This window comes from Oryx dammah, unplaced genomic scaffold (genome assembly GCF_014754425.2).
Source record: "Oryx dammah isolate SB20612 unplaced genomic scaffold, SCBI_Odam_1.1 HiC_scaffold_26, whole genome shotgun sequence".
Taxonomy (NCBI): Eukaryota; Metazoa; Chordata; class Mammalia; order Artiodactyla; family Bovidae; genus Oryx; species Oryx dammah.
The window spans coordinates 55,210,826-55,229,638 of record NW_024070210.1 but is presented as its reverse complement, the minus strand read 5'-3'; the positions used below and the strand labels follow the sequence as shown (position 1 = coordinate 55,229,638).

At 45.6% G+C, this 18,813-nt stretch overlaps 1 protein-coding gene across 6 annotated transcripts in view; it reads right to left on the bottom strand.

Annotated features, from left to right (window-relative positions):
• Window positions 1-18,813, bottom strand: part of TLN2 (talin 2) — a 496,933-nt gene that overhangs the window by 145,500 nt on the left and 332,620 nt on the right. For all 6 annotated transcript variants that reach the window (XM_040226669.1, XM_040226672.1, XM_040226673.1 and 3 more), the window contains 9 exons: window positions 18,343-18,444; window positions 17,542-17,618; window positions 14,895-15,075; window positions 13,879-13,992; window positions 10,807-10,915; window positions 9,844-10,052; window positions 7,506-7,604; window positions 3,551-3,718; window positions 1,851-2,145 (listed from right to left, as the gene is read on the bottom strand). In XM_040226669.1, the coding sequence (XP_040082603.1) occupies window positions 1,851-2,145; window positions 3,551-3,718; window positions 7,506-7,604; window positions 9,844-10,052; window positions 10,807-10,915; window positions 13,879-13,992; window positions 14,895-15,075; window positions 17,542-17,618; window positions 18,343-18,444 (1,354 nt within the window). The remainder of the gene's footprint in view (window positions 1-1,850; window positions 2,146-3,550; window positions 3,719-7,505; window positions 7,605-9,843; window positions 10,053-10,806; window positions 10,916-13,878; window positions 13,993-14,894; window positions 15,076-17,541; window positions 17,619-18,342; window positions 18,445-18,813) is intronic.

Sequence of the window (18,813 nt, the reverse complement as noted above, 5' to 3'; positions counted from 1 at the left end):
GTAGGCTGGGGGGGATGTTAAAGGAAACAGGGAACAGTAAAGGAAAAGTCTATTACTCCAGCAACTTTTCTATAGATATAAAAAATATTCCACAATATGAAGTTTATTTAAATAAAAGAACTAAAAGAATCCACTTCTTAAATCACTTAAGAAAGATGGAGAAAAGCACAAGGTAGTTTTCTTAAAAAAAAAAAAAAAAAAACTCAACTGCTCTGTGCTGATGAATAAGTACAAAAATGGATATCTTTCAAACTACTGGTGGGGCTGCAAACTGTGGAACTTTTCTGGAGAGAAATTTCAGACATGTTTAAAATTAAAAATGTACATACTTATTGACCCAGAAATTCAAATGATGGGACCTGTCCTATATATACTCCCCAAAGTAAACAGAGACATTTTTGCAAGAATCATTACTATATTAATTTTGTAAAACAAACAAAAATTTGGAAATTAGAAAACAACTGGTTAATTATGATGTATTCTTGAATAGAATACTACGCTCCCATTAGAAAGAATAGTGTATAGGTCAACAGGAAGAAACATTCTAATATATTCAGTGAAAAATGTTGCAAAAGAGTATATGTAATAGAACTTCATTATGGAAAGAAAGAGGATGTTATACACACATACACCTGTATCTAGATAGGAAGACTGAACATTTCTGAACAGGTAAAACAGAAATTGGTAAGTGGTCATTTCCAGAGATTTAGATGGGATAGTGATGGGCTGGGTCTGCTGCTGCTGCCGCTGCTAAGTTGCTTCAGTCGTGTCTGACTCTGTGCGACCCCATAGACTGCAGCCCACCAGGCTCCGCCATCCCTGGGATTCTCCAGGCAAGAACACTGGAGTGGGTTGCCATTTCCGTCTTCAGTGCATGTGAAGTCGCTCAGTCATGTCCGACTCTTTGCCGCCCCATGGACTGCAGCCTACCAGGCTCCTCTGTCCATGGGATTTTCCAGGCAAGAGTACTGGAGTGGGCTGCCATCACCTTCTCTGGGGCTGGGTCTGGGAAGACTTAATTTTTAACTAATAGGCTGAGAAGGTTATATATATATATTTGTGTGTGTGTGTGCGTATGTATGTATGTATAGTGATGTTTGACATCTTAGGAAAACTTTTCTGTTTGGAAAGAAACTGCCCTTCACAAAGCTAGCAAATAGAGACAGGAAAAGGTCCAGCCAAGAGTATGGTGGCAAACTAACTAATCCAGAGCTATCCTCTATCTGGCCCCTACAGACAGGAGGCAATACTTCTCTGCCTTCATCACCCCAGAGCCATGGATCAGGCAACTTGGGATCACACCTATAAGGGAAAAGCCAGCTGAAATTATTTAGACTAGTCAAACCTAAGTTGTTCATATTGCTCCATCTTGCTTTTTCTACAGAAATCCCAATAAAGGCAGTGTCCTGAGCTCTCTCCTCAATCCTGTCTCTTGCCATCTGGTCAGAACCTGATGCTTCCCTTGTGACTCTGTGTGACAGGCAGAGATGCCCTGACTGGGACCTCTGAGTATAATAAACTTGCAAGCCTCATTCTTGCCTCTTCCTGTGGCTACACCAACTTTACCACAGCCAACATGGACATTCTGGGAACAAAAGGGATATACTGTGTACCTAAATTATATAAATATATATAAAATCTAGATGACATTAAGTCTCTTGGTGTTGCTTGGTTGGGCAGATTAGGAGCCTATCTTTCCCAGCTTCAGAAGAAGGCTCTGACTGAGAGTGATTAGCATTTGCCCTTTTACCAGGCATCCAGGAAACCATCATCTGGCTTGCTCACAGTCAGTGCCATCAGGGAACCCCACACCACCTGGCCTCCCCGCAGCCCACAGCCCAGCTCCTCACCAGCATCGCCCATGGAGCTGAAGATGCTCTCGGTGACGCACATGATGGTGTCGGTAGCCTGGTCGTAGCGACCGATGGGCTCGCCTCGGCTGGCGAACTGCCGCACGTGCTGCAGGAGGTCATGGAGGGCCTGGCTGACCACACTGGCAGCCGCGCTGACCTGCTTCAGCAGCTCAGTGTCATCGGTGGCCGCCTGGCAGGCGCGGACGCAGTTTTCTACGGAGCGATCCACAAGCTTCCCCGCTTCAATCAGCTGCTCCTGGCACACAGGTGAGCTGATGGTGGGGCTCACGACCTAAAGCCAGACGGGGAGTGGGTCTTGGGCACCGCATCACAACTCTAGTCTCTAGTGCCCACTAGCATTTCGGCCACGTCCTTCCCTGCCCTGGGCCTCAGTTCCTTACTTACAGGACCAGCGATTAAACTGAACCATCACTGGAGGTTCCTCATACTCGACCATTTCACTTTGTGATTTTTAGATGCCCACTAACTTTCACCTCCATTAGTGCTTTATAACCATTGATACTACTGACTACTTCTATAGAGAGAAATTTCTGATATTTACCATTCACACCTCCTCCTCTTGGGAACCTGTGAACTGAGTCTTCCAAGCTGAGATAAAGACTATGTCAAAGAATTATGATTTTTTTCCAGATATAGTTCCTGGAAGTCTGCTTCATGGTTGAGAGAGTAAAGTGGGTTGTGTCAGCATCTGTGAAACTAGGCTGGTGAACAAGGAAAGCAGGAGGAGGGAGACCATCAATGATGCCTCCGATTGATGCTGCAAACCCTGTCCTAGGACTGGAAATGCCAGGGGGAACCAGATTACAGAGCCGTGCGTGTGTGCTTGGTTGCTCAGTTGTGTCCGACTCTTTGTGATTTTATGGCCTGGAATCTACCAGGCTCCTCTGTCCATCCATGGCAGGAAAACTGGAGTGGGTTGCCCTTCCCTTCTCCAGGGGATCTTCCCAACCCAGGGATTGAATCCATGTCTTCTGCACGGGCAGGAGGATTCTTTACTGCTGAGCCCCGAGGGAAGCTCTTACAGATCTGTACAGTATGTTGTATGGTCAGGTGGAGAAATTAACACCTACCATCTTGTGATGCATTATCTCAGCGAAGATACATGTGGTTGAGTGGAAAGGGTATCTGAAGTTAGACCAGCCTGATTTGTAAGCCTAGTCCAGGCACTTATGATTTCTGTGGCTGTAATCACTCAGTAACATCTAAGGGCCTCAGTTTCCTCTTCAGTAAACCAGGGGTGATGGTGCTACATGAGGTACTGTGTTACATGGAGTGTGTACATCCTAACGACAACCATGAACTGCATCATTATCCCTCGTTCTGATACTGTGCAGTGCAGAAAGGGCTCCCACTAACTCTGCAGATAATGCTGTAACGGCATCATCCAAGAGCTCTTTGTGCACAGGGGTAAAGAAGACATGCTGAGAAGTCCGAAGGGGAGATACAGCAATTCACACGTAGAAATGGCAATTAGACACAGAAAAGTACCGCTGCTTCAGGACTTGAGCAAGGAAAAAATTATTAAAGTGGATTTGGACAGCTTATGCTAAAATACTACCATTTCACCTGAAAGACACCTGAAGCAAGCTCTGAATCTTAGACAATTTTAACAAGCTCTGCCCCTGCTTCCTCTCACAGACACTCTGAAGAAAGGGCTGGAGGGCCTGCCAGCTTACCTTGGCGCATGCCACTAGCTGGGAGGTAGAGAGGGCGCACTGGGTGGCCGCAGCGATCACCCTGTTCTGCAGGACCGTGTCCTCAGCCACTTGGGCAACATTCTTTGCCTTTAGTACCAACATGGCAGCAGCATTGGCAACAGCTTTAGCCAAACTCATTAAAACGTCCTAAGAAAATGGAAACAGAAAATAGTTATTTATATTTTCCCAGTCATCCATCACAGCCGGAAAATAAAGCACTTAAATATTTTATGAAAATTCCGTTCGACCTTTTTCCTTCAGTACTTTAGAATAACACTTTTTCCACTTATTTTACTGAAATGTCAAGTTAGTCTGAGAGCTAATTAAGGAAGGAGACTTAATCCTAATACTACCGTCTCCTATACTATAAGTAGCATAGGTTTCAATCTAAAATAGGTTAATTTGAAGGAAGGGCTTTTGTTTTAACCATTGATTCACATTTGTGCATTTAAACAACACTTAGAATCTTGACAACACCTCCAGAGTATGTGGTAGATCTAGCTGAAAATATACACTAGGAGTGGTAGGAAGGATGAAATTCATGGCCCGCCATGTCATCATGCTCCACTGTGACTTGAAAATTTATCTTTTGGATCTCTACTTTGCACGAGGATCCAAGCTGTCATCAGAAATTCAGCCACATCTTGGCCTCTAGAGGGCAACGTTGAACATGCATGGATAGGACCTCCAGCTCAATAGCTCATGAATTCTCTGAACATTAGTTATTCTCAGTGTTCTGTAGCCTTCTAGATGGAGATAAATTATTATGAAAAGTGGAAAGGGAGCCTATGTAAATAAACCAGCCTCAAGAAGCCCTCACCAATGATGCAAAGCACTCTGAGCCTTTAAAGATCAGTTTATGTTGCAGGTCACCATCAAGGCTTTCTGCCTGCAGGCTGGAGAATCGCTTGACTCACCCCACCAGGGTTGTCATCATTCTGTGACCTAAAGGATCACCACTGCTACATTTAATGAACTTCTTGGCTTTTAATATTGAAGGTCATTTATTTGGTTTGGAAATGCCTTCCCAAACATGTAGGCCAAATTTATTTTGAACCAACATGTCAATGCTTTCTCCCAGAGGAAATGTGGTCAGAAGTCTTTACTAATTCATCAGATAATGAAAAGCACTCTTGATTCTGAATGCAAAGGGCACCCAAGGAGTCTTTACAACAAGATATTTTATCAGAAGATACACTGGGAAGAGTGTTCTGCCTGTACAATTTTACACAGAGCAAAGATTATGTTTCTAGTTCCTGCCACTCTTGTGACCCTATGAACTGTAGCCCGCCAGGCTCCTCCATCCATGGGATTTCCCAGGCAAGAATACTGGAGCGCGTTGCCATTTCCTTCTCCAAGGGATCTTCCTGACCCAGGGATTGAACCCATGTCTCCCGCATGGCAGGAGGGTTCTTTACCACTGAGCCACTTGGAAAGCCCAAGACCATATATCTTATCCCGGCAAATCAGAAACCCATGAATCCACCAAGTAAGGAGATTTTAAAATGGACAATAACAAAACAGTCAGAAAAGGGCAGTTTGATCCAGTCTTTCTTAGGTTGCTGGTGTTTACTCAGTGTCCAAGGAGAAGCCATAAGCCTGTGGTGCCAAGAGGTGAAGAGGCCTTTGGGATCTGAATGGCACTCATCTGCCATATAACTTCTAGAAATTGATCCCAACACAGCCTGCAAAGTTATGGTTCTGGGCCCTCTATCACAATGCTTAGTGAAAGCAAAATTTGAAAGTCACAAATTATTATCCAGATTTTTAAAAGCAGTCTTTCAAAATGCATCAAAGTATTCCTTCCCTTGAAAGGAATCCATCTTCTCACCCAGAGACCAAGATTTGGTCACGGCTTTGTTAGACTGATTTAAAGAAATCCTGATTCTCCTACTAATTTTGTCCACCCCCCGCACACAAAAAATACAGTTAGAAAAAGAACATGATCCTGTGGCTATAGTTGCTGACAAGGCCCTTGTCAAACTTTTCAACAAGACCACTATTATGCAGCTCATGTAGAATAAACCTTTGTTAACTCTGGGAACATGCAGTACACTGAAAACTCAAGAAAAAGCTCCAAGATAGGATCTCAAGAACTGGAAAACCAAGAGAGTAAGAAATCCAATGTCAGTAAGCCAGGGGTTACCCACAACTGGAGGAGACTGTGGATCACCTTACTGCACTGGTGTTTACTGAGAGACCTTAGAGAACAGGAAACATTCAGCCAGGTCTTTCCTGTTAAGAAAGCCACCATGAGACACTATCCTGAACTTGAACCTGCTTCTCTAGCCCATCTGAATAGAAGCAGACATTTGGAGGCGGAGTTTATATTTACATGTGATGGAAACAGTTTGCCAAAGAATAAAAGAGGAGAAATCTATTAAAAAAAAAAAAAAACCCACAAGGATATAGGAGATGCTTTAAAGAAGAGCTGTGACTTCCCTCTCAACTTTACCCAGACATTAGAAAATAAGTTGACTGCTTCAGGATCATTAAGCCTAGTAAACCAACGGATGAATCTCGTATTTAACGAATTTCTAAGTAGGTACCTACCTCCAAAGAACTACTTGCTCTAATACAAAATCCACAGGACAACACATGTGTTTGGGGATCTAATCAAGGGGAAGGAAGGATGAGGACATAATTAGCTTGGCTTTAGCAGGTTGTATTTATGTGGTCTACAGTTAGTTCTGTTTACAGTTATTACTGGCCACGCTAGCACAGAAATGGCTTCCAGGAATACCCCTACCACCCATATTCTGTGTCTCAGCCTCCCTGATCACATGAACGTTCATGCACTGAATGTTCAAGCCTTAATGCAGGATCTGCACAAGTCCTGTGTTCCCAGCACCCCAGGAATGTGGAAAGTAGAGGAGAAGGGGCATGTTTAATGTATCCACAACATACATGATCATATCTTAGAGTAACTAACACATCTTGAGGTGATGAAATCCAGGAGTGCTAGATGAAATAGCAAGCAAAATGGCCCCCCTTGAGGCAACTGGAATGCTGATAGAAAGCTGGGTGATTTTATTCTAAATTCTATAGAAATTCCAAACACTGAACCTGACGTAGGATTTAGAAAAGGGTACCTTCCTGAAAACCTGGGCTTGACCTGCAGCAGTTTAATGAGAATGTATTTGTATGTTACTTGTAAAATTAAGACTGAGGAGGAGGAGGAAGAGGAATGAAAGGCATCTGCCCCTAAGTATGTGAGAAGAGGAGTCCATCTGGCCTGAAGATCCCCGGCAGGAGGCCTCCCCACCCTATTTGCGGGGGCTGGGAATGGAGGCAGACAAGTTGAGATCTTGTCTGAGCTGGCAGTGCATCCAGCCAGCTGAAGACAGTGGCTACAGCTGGTCCCCAGAGGATATGTCTTTGGTATTGAAAAAAAAGGTGGGGGGGTGACAAAAAGGACTTCTCTGCCACACTTGTGGTTTTGAATACGACACAGACATATTCAAAGCTCTCAACACAAAGGAATGCTTGTGCTATGTGGGAGCAGAGTGTATGGGAGTGCACGTGTTTTCACTCTTACATGTGGACTCAAGAGTGATGCAATTCAAAACTGCCCCAAATAGATAAAACAAGACTGGCCATGAGTGGCCATGAGTGGATAGCTGTAGACTTGGGTGGTTGATATAAGGATGGTTGTGACATTATTCCCTCCATGTCTGTGTTTAAAGAAAGGGCAGCATGCTGACTAGTGAGAACAGCTAAGCAGATGTTTCAGTGTGGTGATGTATGGTGTAAGTGAATTGAGTTTTTCAATTAAAATTTTTTTTCGTTAACACAAAAAGATCACAGTCTAAGATAAACCACCTTCACCTTTCTCTTGTCAGTTCAAGGAAGACTCCATTTTTCCTTACCTTCTCCCTGCTTGGGTCTAAGACCATCACCTAGGTTCCAAGATTATGGACTGCAAATATCTCACCTGGAATCGCTCGTCAGTCTCATTCTCTCCGATCTGCCGCAGAAGATCCCCGCTGGCTTGTCCTATGCTTCCAGCGGCGGTCAAAACTGTCTGTCGAGGCTACAAACACAGAGCACATCTTAGTGGGAAAGAGAGCGCACTGCCTCCCCAGGGCCATCAGACAGGGCAGCGCAGGAAGAGGAATCCTACAGGAGGGCTTCCTCCTGCAGCTCAATAAACTCTGGAACTGTCTGCCAGACAGGAGACATACACATCCTTGTGGAATCTGTGCAAGGAACTGGCTGATGGCTCAAAACCAGCAATGTCTGAATAGATTTGAAATGATAAATTAACAAGCCTCATTCAATTGGTAGGAAACTGGGGTACAGACTTGTATTCCCTTTACACGTGTATTTGTAATGTGTGTGCTAGTTTCTCAGGTTGCATCTAATCAAGTAGCCTTGGGTGGGGGAAGGGAGGCTTCATTCCAAGAGTTTGTTGGTTGTTCAGTCGCTCAGTCATGTCCAACTCTTTGTGACCCCATGGACTGCAGCATGCCAAGCTTCCCTGTCCCTCATCATCTTCCAGCGTTTACCCAAGTTCACGTCCACTGCATCAGTGATGCCATCCAGCCATCTCATCCTCTGACACCCTCTTCTCCTTCTGCCCTCAATCTTTGCCAGCATCAGGGACTTTTCCATTGAGTTGGCTGTTCACATCAGATGACCACAATACTGGAGCTTTTGCTTCAGCATCAGTCCTTCCAACGAGTATTCAGGGTTGATCTCCCTTAAGATTGACTGGTTTGATCTCCTTGCTGTCCAGGAGACCTTCAGGAGTCTTCTCCAGCACCACAGTTGGAAGGCATCGATTCTTTGGTGCTCTGCCTTCTTTACAGTCCAGCTCTCACCTCATGTGACTACTAGGAAGACCATAGTTTTAACTATATGGACCTTTGTCAGCAGAGTAATGCTTCGCTCAGTTCAGTCACTCAGTCATGTCCAACTCTTTGCGACCCCATGAATTTCCGCACGCCAGGCCTCCCTGTCCATCACCAACTCCTGAATTCACCCAAACTCATGGTGAAGAGTCGGACATGACTGAGCGATTTCCCTTTCACTTTTCACTTTCATGCATTGGAGAAGGAAATGACAACCCACTCCAGTGTTCTTGTCTGGAGAATCCCAGGGACGGGGGAGCCTGGTGGGCTGCCGTCTACGGGGTCGCACAAAGTCAGACACAACTGAAGCGACTTAGCAGCAGCAGCATGTGCATCGAGTCTGTGATGCCATCCAGCCATCTCATCCTCGGTAGTCCCTTTCTCCTCCTGCCCCCAATCCCTCCCAGCATCAGGGTCTTTTCCAATGAGTCAACTCTTCATATGAGGTGGCCAAAGTATTGCAGTTTCAGCCTCAGCATCAGTCCTTCCAGTGAACACCCAGGACTGGTCTCCTTTAGGATGGACTGGTTGGATCTCCTTGCAGTCCAAGGGACTCTCAAGAGTCTTCTCCAACACCACAGTTCAAAAGCATCAGTTTAGTGCTCAGCTTTCTTCCAATTCTCACATCCATATATGACTACTGGAAAAACCATAGCCTTGACTAGACGGACCTTTGTTGGCAAAGTAATATCTCTGCTTTTGAATATGCTATCTAGGTTGGTCATAACTTTTCCTTCCAAGGAGTAAGTGTCTTTTAATTTCATGGCTGCAATCACCATCTGCAGTGATTTTGGAGCCCCCAAAAATAAAGTCTGACACTGTTTCCACTCTTTCCCCATCTATTTCCCATGAAGTGATGGGACCAGATGCCATGATCTTAGTTTTCTGAATGTCAAGCTTTAAGCCAACTTTTTCACTCTCCTCTTTCACTTTCATCAAGAGGGTCTTTAGTTCCTCTTCACTTTCTGCCATAATGGTGGTGTCATCTGCATATCTGAGGTTATTGATATTTCTGCTGGCAATCTTGATTCCAGCTTGTGCTTCTTCCAGCCCAGCGTTTCTCATGATGTACTCTGCATATAAGTTAAATAAGCAGGGTGACAATATACAGCCTTGACGTACTCCGAGTAGTGCTTAGCCAGTATCAAAGGTTGCACCATAGCTTCTGCACACAGTTCAGCAACCCCAAACCTTGCAGTGTTGTAATGTGAGCCACTGGGATGGAAGGAGCAGCTAGGGAAGCAAGAGTCCCACAGGTCCCAACGGCTGCATCTACCTCATCAGAGCTTGAGTGACTTTGGGGGAGAATGGATCCATGTCCACTGGAAACTACCACAACATTGTTAATCGTCTATACCCCAACACAAAATAAAAAGTTAAACAAAAGAACCTTGAGTGACTGCTCACCCCAAAGCTCACCTCTCCAGAAGTTGGCTGCACAGCTTTCAGCAGATCTGACACAGCCCCAGCGAGGGTCCTCGCGGCTCTGAGCAAGTCCTCCCCGCTGCCCACCTCGTCATCCATGAGGGCGGCCAGCAGCTTCACGCCCTTGGACATCTCCGTCAGGTTGGAAGAAATGGTGGTGATGGCGCATCCCACGGCAGTGTAGTCGGTGTCTGCAGGATCACCTGGGACAGAGAAGGGCTGACACCATCAGAGCAGGGCAGTGAAGGCTGCGGAGAGCCCAGGGCAACACACGACAGGTGATGACACTGGCAGCAGACCCCGCCCTCTCGAGACACCCTGCAAGAGTCAGACGTCTCGTCTCCCCATCTCCAAGGCTGCTCTTCACAAGGTCCTTTCACCCCGAGGTTTCACACTTTGAGATTCTGAGCATGAACACCTTTAAAACTAGCATCTCACGGTCCTTTGCAGAAGGCCTCTCCAAGGTCGGCAGCTTGGAGAGCTCAACTCTGTCCCTGAAACACTGCAAGGCTGCTTGGTAATGCCAAGATCGTCCCTGGCTCTCACTTGAAAATGCAAGGCTGAGGGCCATGCAATCCAGAGAAGACCACAGCTAGACAAGATGGAGGAAGGCACCCGTGACGGCTAGTCATACAAAACCACTTTGAGACTGTAAGCTCCCAGAAGGCAGAAACTCGCCTCAGTAAACTTTGAAGTATGTCCAGCAGCTTGATGGACAATGAGCTGAGTGAGTGCTTTTCACTGAGGGTGCATGATACAGTCACAAAGGCAAGAGAGGTTCCCTGCATTTCTCCCGGGTCAGGGGGAGAAAATGCTTGAAGCATTGTGAGGGCCTAAAAATAGACTCTTCTCTCAGAATAGGAAAAATCTGTTGCTTCAATCAAAGAATAAGAACTTCTCTCTTGTTTTTTTTTTTGAACAAAACCACAATACACCACAAATCCCTCAGGGACTCACCGGCTGTGAGGTTAACAACTGATGCAGTTCCAGCTGTGATGGCATCGACTTGAGAGTGGATTTCGTGTTTGGATTCATCCACTTTATTCTGAACCCACACCCTAGACGCCTGCAAAACCAGATAACTGCATGACACAATCGCTGAGCAGGGTTACCCAGGAAACCAGAGAAGCCATGCCATAAAATGAGACCAGCATTCTGACCACACTCCTCTCGCTGGGCCGGCACCCATGGGGCCCTTACGTCATCTTTAACAATGTCCTTAACAGGCCTCTTGCTCATTCATTCATGCCACATGGAATGAAAATTCTCAATACTTCTTGCTCGGGTTACCTTTTCTTTAAGATTTTGGAGACAAAATCTCTCTGTGGTTTTACATAGGTAAATTCAGTTTTAAAAAATGGAGATAATTAGTATCTTATACTGCACAGTGGCACCAACGTGCATGCTCAGTCATGTCTGACTCCTTCTGACCCCATGGGCTATAGCCCTCCAGGCTCCACTATCCATGGGATTTCCTAGGCAAGAAGACTGGAGTGGGTTGCCACTTCCTACTCAATGGGATCCTTCCAACTCGGGGATTGAGCTGCATCTCCTGTGCCTACTGCAGTGGCAGGCAGATTTATTACCACCGACTCACCTGGGAAACCCACTGGCACAACAACTGTTGCTAATTTTCATCTTCATTTTTTTAGAGAATGGAGTGAGAATCAGGGTATTTTAGCTGACTCTTCTCTCAGCATAGCAACTGTCTTTTATGACATGAATATCATGCTGATGTGCACCTTTCCCGGCAGGATTTTGAGGGGTGGTCTTCAAGACCCCTGCTCTGGATCCATAATATGTGATATGACATTGAGCAAACTTAACCCAGTTCCTGTGCCTAAATTTCTTCTACTGTAGAAACTCAGTGGTCTTTTGAAACCTTTCTAGTTCTTATACTTTATGCTCATGTGACTCTTAGCAAATTCCGCTTTTGGCCATTTCTGGTCTTGGTCAATGAGTGCTTAACACTGGCAATGGTGATCCCATGGTAATAGATGGTTCTGGTCTCCTTCCCCAAATAGTCCCCAAATATTAATCTTGGTTCAGAGTATGTCTAGCATTAAAATATTTTATATATTAATTCTTTGAAAATTGGTGAAGCAAGAATATCAAGTCCAGATATTTAAAAACTCCCTCTTCCAACTGTGCTGGATATGGGAGGCTGCCATATGTATTTTTAGTTTCAAGTTCCTGAAAGCAAAATACTTAATAACTTCAGAGACTTGAGAGAAACAGCTTTGAGGATGCTGCATCCTTTAGGTTTACAGGTACACAAGTGAAAACACACTGAGCAGAGAGAACTTGGAGGCAGCTGTCCTGGCTGGATGAGATGAGGCTACAAACTGTGTCTTGGTTCTGCCCCTATGGTATCCAGGCAGTACTATAGCCATGGTTTCCAACCCTGGCTGCATATGAGAATCACAAAGGGAGATGAAACACCATGGAAACCCAGGCCCCACCTCCAGCAACACTGATCTGCTTGGTCTGACCTGGGCCCTAGGCTTTGTCCTTTAAGCCTTTCAGGTGATTCTAACGTGCAAAACAGGACAGAGAATGACAAAGGTAGCCGGTGCTTGGCAAACTTCCCTGTGGACACAAAACAGCTGGGAACTAAAATGTAGATTCTGATTCAGAAGGGTGGAGTAAGGCTTAAGATTCTGTACCTCTCACAAGATCCTAGGTGCTGCCAATGCTGCTGGCCTGGGGATCACAATTTAAACAGCAAGGGACTAGATGATTTCATGCAATGGCAGCTATGGGAAGGCAGTTAATCGCCCTGCCTCATTGAAAAGTTCAGTAGTAGGAACCCAGCGGTTTACAAAGCATGGTTCCCAGACAAGAAGTAGCACCTGAGAACCTGCTGGAAATGCAAATTCTCCGGCCCCACCCCAGACCAACTGAGTCAGAAGAAATGGAAGAGGGGCCCATTTTTAGCCTCTGGATGACTCTGAGGTTTGCTCGAGTATGAGAACCACCGGTATTAACAACAAATCCAGCTAATACTCACTGGGCTTGCACTGTGTTAGGTGCGGGGCTAAGAACTTTGTAAAGTGAAAGTGAAAGGTGCTCAGTCCGACTCTTTGTGACCCCATGGGCTATACAGTGAGAATAGTACAGAGACTATACAGTCTATGGAATTCTCCAGGCCAGAAAACTGGAGTGAGTAGCTGCTCCCTTCTCCAGGGGATCTTTCCAACCTAGGGATCGAATCCAGGTCTCCCACATTGCAGGCAGATTCTTTATCAGCTGAGCCACAAGGGAAGCCTGCACACAAGGGAAGAACTTTTTTCGTGATTGTATTGTCAATCCTCACAACAGCCTTTCTCAGGGATAACAAAGTGGACCTTAGAGAGAGTAAGTTGCCCATAATGACAGAGCCACTGAGCAGTGGGGCTGGAATTTGGGCCCCACTTGAGTCTAAGTGAGTTTAAGTCTAAGTTCTTAGCCTAAAGGGGTACTGCCAATAGCCTGTAGCATTTTATGATTCTTTCTTCCTGTGCTAAGTGCTAAATTGCTTCAGTCATGTCCAACTCTTTGTGACTCTATGGACTATAACCCTCCAGGCTCCTCCGTCCATGGGATTCCAGGCAAGAATACTGGAGTGGAGATCTTCCCAACCCAGGGATCAAATCAGTATCTTTTATGTCTCCTGCATTGCAGGTGGGTTCTTTACCACTAGTACCCTCTTCCTTGGGTGCAGCTTAAAGACAGGGACTCCATCTCTTAAAAAATATATGGATTGGGACCTCACCCAGCTGGAGACAGAGATTTACCTCATTGAATCCAGCCAGAGTGCAGAATCCCATTTTCTGTGAGGGCAGAGACATCAAATAAAAATGCTGAACTTCCCTGGTGGTCTAGTGGCTAAGACTCCATCCTCCCAAGGCTGGGGGCCTGGGTCCAATCCCTGGTCAGGAAACAGATCCCACAAGCCACAACTAAAGATCCCATGTGCTGCAATTAAGACTGGCACAGCAAATAAATAAATATTTTTAAAAAGAAAATAAAGTGCTGAATGACCCTCACCATATCCTGGCCGAGAGGTGGCAGGGAGTCGAGCTCGCTGAGGTCGTCCTGGGCCTGCTGGACAGCGTGCATGCTCGTGTTGATGGTCCCCATGAGGGCCTGCTGGGCTGAGGTCTGCAAAGGTAGGTAATACAGGGGTCACACCATGCTCCTGGCCTGGCAACAGAGCTTCTATGTAAGCAAGGGAATTGGATCTGGGATCAAGACACAGCGGTCCAGAGCACCTTTCAACAAATTGCCTGAACCACCTCCTATTTCAACTGGGGCTGGAAATAGGTATTGTAATACATGAATAGAATACTAAATAGGGGTGTTTGCAATAGAGTGATTATAATCAGCAGAGTGTAGAGAGTATAATTAGCTGACAAGAAGGCTCAGAAAGAGTCCCCTGCTGGGAGCTCAGGGGACCCAACCCTTGATTATTCAGAACAGAAGTTCCCCTGCACAGGAATGATATGGGTGTTACATCTGAATTCTTGGGAAGTAAGTAAAGATTTCACCCCAACCTACAATACAGTCAACATGCTTCTTCAGTCAAATCACTTCTGGGCCTTCAGGCTCTTCTGCTTTCAAAAAGTTCTTGTCCCAAAGCATGAGATTCCACAGCGACCCAGTCAGACGAGCACAGTGCAAGAAACCAATGATGTGCTCGGGGGATGTGTGGAGTGGAACAGACTTGGACTGCTTCTGAGCCTCTCTGAGGGGTACTGGGCTGATGAGCAAGTGGGCAAGCAGGGTCCTAGCCCTCACTCACACACCACGTGGAGAGGCCACTGGCTCTTGTCCAGCCCTTGAGGACACCTGTAGTCCTAGACAGAGCACTGCCAGAGCCACCCATTTAAAAGAAAACACACTGGGAATTGGGCATTTGGGACCTCAGAGCTGAAGAGCCAGGAAGCAGACAGGAAGTATCAAGAGTGGGGATAATGCACACAACCCATCACCAGGATGGTATTGCTCCCTGGACACCAGGGGCAGGCTCGTGATGGGCAGGGCAAGGCCCCCGGGAGCCTCACCAGTGGGGGCATGTGGCCGCGGTGCATCTGCCCGACCGTGACCTGCTGCTGTGGGGAGGGCATGCTGCCGACATTGAAGGTCTCAGGCCCGCTGGAGCCAGAGCGCATTACAGCTGGCAGCGCCACCGAACCGTGCTCCACCTTCCCGGTGCGATTGAACTGCTGCTGCAGGATGGTGGACCTGCGGGGAACAGACGCTTTGGTCACGGCGAGGTGGCCGCTCACGTGGAGTGTCATGCCACCTGATACCACAGCTGTCAGCAATGTTCGTGCTTCACGTTACGACAACCAGTTTAAAAGAGGCAAGTAGAGACAGAATCATGAATGAGGTAACAGCACTAAAATGCTCAGCAAAACCCTGAGATGAATGAATCTTTTTATATAATCAGTACTCTAATTAATTACTGGCATTATGCTATTAGCTGTTCAGAAAGACACAGAAAACAATGATGTTCTAGGCCTAAGTGAATGTTCTGGATACAGTGATGTAGTATTTGGTAAATTCTACCTGAAATAGCATTCATTCAACACAAATCTACTGCATGCCAGGTTCTATTCTAAGCCCTGGGGACAGAGATCAGTAATCCATAGTCTGAAGGAAGAAATGTGGAAATGAACTTCACATCTCCCTCAGCTTAGCTCTCCTTCCCCAGGTGGAAAGCCACTGACCACAGAGGATGCTTCAACACGTGTGGAGCCTTGATGACTGGCTGACCTTGGTACCTCGTAGATGATTTCAACTTAAGTCTGGGAAGACTCCCAGGGCATCTAGTAAAAAAAAAAAATTTTCAAGTTTTTACCTCTTGATATTTTCCTGGAATGAGGGGTGAGTGCAAAGGACTTTGAGCACATGAGCGTGATAATCTGATAATCCAGAGGACAAACCCACATTGAATGCGGGAGAGTCTGTGTTGGGGGGTGGGGAGGGAGTGGGGCAGTGTTGGTGAGTAGCTGTATTAAGGCACAGGAGCCTCTGTCCCAGGATTCTGGAACCATCACAGTTCACTTCCTGTTGCCCAGGGCAAAGGTTGTGAGTCAAGTTAGGGTACCAATCGACAGGTATCCATGGAGTGACATTACCATCTGCAGAGGAACTGGCACTAGAGAGGGTGCATCTAAGGCTCCTCTCAGAGCTCAGCTGCATTCCAAGATCTCAGCCAATGTCTAATTCAGGGAGAAGTGAAAGATCTTGTGATAAGGATCTCCCTGGACTGTGATGCCCTCTGCAGTGGGCAGGGGCTGCAGCGGTGCCAGGCAGGGGAGGGTCCCAGCACTCAGGGCACAGATACTTACTGAGCTTTAGGAGAAGTTCAAGTGCAGTGGAATCCTGTGAAGTGCACAGCTGACCCTATCAGGAAGCACTAGTTTACTAACATTCATCTGATGGTCATTAATAGCTCCAAGAAATTCAAGTCTTTTGCCAGAGGGTACCAAACGGCACTTGAAATGCAGTACATCAAATTTGGCTCCAAGTTGTATACTAATAGGGGACAAATAGAGAAACACTTCCAAGGGGATTATGATGCAAACTGTGAGAAAGTGGTACACAGCAGCCAAGGTAGAGAAACAGTGACTATGACTGGGCAAGTTCAAGATGCTGCCCTAGGACAGCGCCCTAGAGGAGATGTCACAGACCTGAATCCGAGCCCTGGCTCGGCCCAGGTGTGCATCTCAGCTAAACTCCAGGAGCTTCAGAGTCCTCATCCACGGTCTGAGGATGACCAGATCTAGCCTACCTCTTCCACGGGGGATGTTGCTGGGATCAAGTAAGACAGCAAGATGGACACACTCAGTACAGACAAGAAAAACTGTTACTACAGTGCTCTATGAACATCAAGGGAGTGGGTGAACAGGTTTCTCAACAAGTCTTGCCTATTCCTAAATTGTAATAAATCTTAGTTTCCTCATTCACAAAATGGGGCTAAATTGAGATGGCTCTAAATTTAAAATAATGATAGAAATAGCAAATATGTATTATGTCCCAGAGATGGCTTAATGTGCTTTATTTGTTTTATAAGCATTATTAAGAACTCAAACATCAAAATCAACTTATGAGGTAGTACTATCAATCATTATTCTCATTTTATAGATGACATGAAGGAGACAGAAAACTCATAATGCCCCCAAGGCCACACATTGAAAAACAGACCCCAGATTGAAACCCACTAACTCTGGCTCCAGAGTCCATGTTTTTACCACTTCCCTTTGCTACCTCATGACATGTGTATCAAGCATGGCAGTAACAAGCGTCTCATAAACAAAAATTCCCCTACTGGGTAGGTCCCTAGCCCCAAAGCTACAGAATTGAACTCACTCTCCAGGCTTTGATGATAATGATGCAGCTTATGAGAAATAAGTCAGAAATTCAAAACGGGACATGAAGGCTTACCATGTCTAAAGGTGGAATTAAGTCCCACATGGTCTTCCGTGTCTCCCTGAAATCCCCAGCCGCCCTCACCCCAACAGGACACCCTCAACAGTGACGACAATGGTCTGGGGAACCACACTCTGAGAAGCAAGACTCATCTGTCTCGTGCATTATCACCTCCTCCACGTGAAGGACTTCAGGGCAACCGGCCCAGAGTTAGCCTAGGAAACCTGCCCATGCTGGGAGAAGGCAGTTATCCCTGATCTTAAATACACTTACTTTTTAGGGGAAACGGACTCTTCTAACATAGTCGACTCCTCATCGCCCTCCAGTCCAAATCTATCTTTACTTTGTTTCTGAGGTAAAACAAGACAAACGTGAAAGTTAGCAGGTCTTGACACAAGCTCCTTTTAAGGAGGCCTTTTAAAACGAGCCACATAAGCAGGTACATTAAGGTTTACCCCAAATTTCTTGTATGGGATATTTAATAAGTGATAGGTGAATAAAATCAATAGTTATAATGAAAAATAATGTAATATTTAATATATATATATAATGCCTTTTGTATATATTATTGCACAGACAATTTCATATAGTTAAAATTAAGACACTAATCCTCTACTAGAGCTTGGCTATTTCAGTGGGTGATATCTTGAAACCTTAGGAGAGGTTATTTTGTGTACCACTATGGCATATAACACCCTCCCCCTCATTAAAACTGGATGAGAGAAAAAGAAAAAAGATGAAAGAAAATCTTTAGGCCCTCAACCCAGTTTCTAGAGAGGAAAATGTAACAACTACCTAGAGAGGAAGATGCTGAGGGGTGAGCTAGGCTCATTCATTAGCTAAATGATACACTCTTGCTCACTACCTGGCAGTCAATGACACAAATGTGAGCTGCAGCAAAATTAGAAATGGATATGCGGTCAAAGACTGCACACTCGAGCAATCTTAATGTTAAAGATTCCATTAGTGCATCAAGTACTTTACATGAGTTTTTTTATTTTCCAGGTAGCTACATCATCTAAACTGAGACTTTTTAATAAAGAAGTGCTGTCTAATCTGCACACTATGAAATACCTTTTTGAGGATGATGTCAATGTAGCCTGCAATCAGCTGGGATATTTGCTCTCCTTCAGTGGTCTGTACGGAGTAGTAGCTTTCCTGATACTCCCCAAAATCCTAGGCGGGGGAAACCCATGTTAGAAAAAATGCAGTCACATCACCGGTTTCAAAGGTGAGGGGTCCAATCTTGGAACAAGTTCTGGTATAGATTCACTTGTTCTTACTCATCTCCCCTAAAGACAACACCCTAAAATGTATTCAATAAACAACAGAAGGGCTCTGAAAACTGCAAAGCTGTATTGACTGGTGACCTCAGTACTCAAGCGACCACTATCTGATGAGTTCTTGAGTTTTATTTTTTATCCCACATTTCCAAGGCTGGGTGCTGGAGAGGCCTGAAACTTGGAACCTCCAACAGGAAGTTTATGAAAGTCTGTTCTCTCTGGACAAGGGACCAGGAGATGGGAAGCCCAACAAAGACCTAAT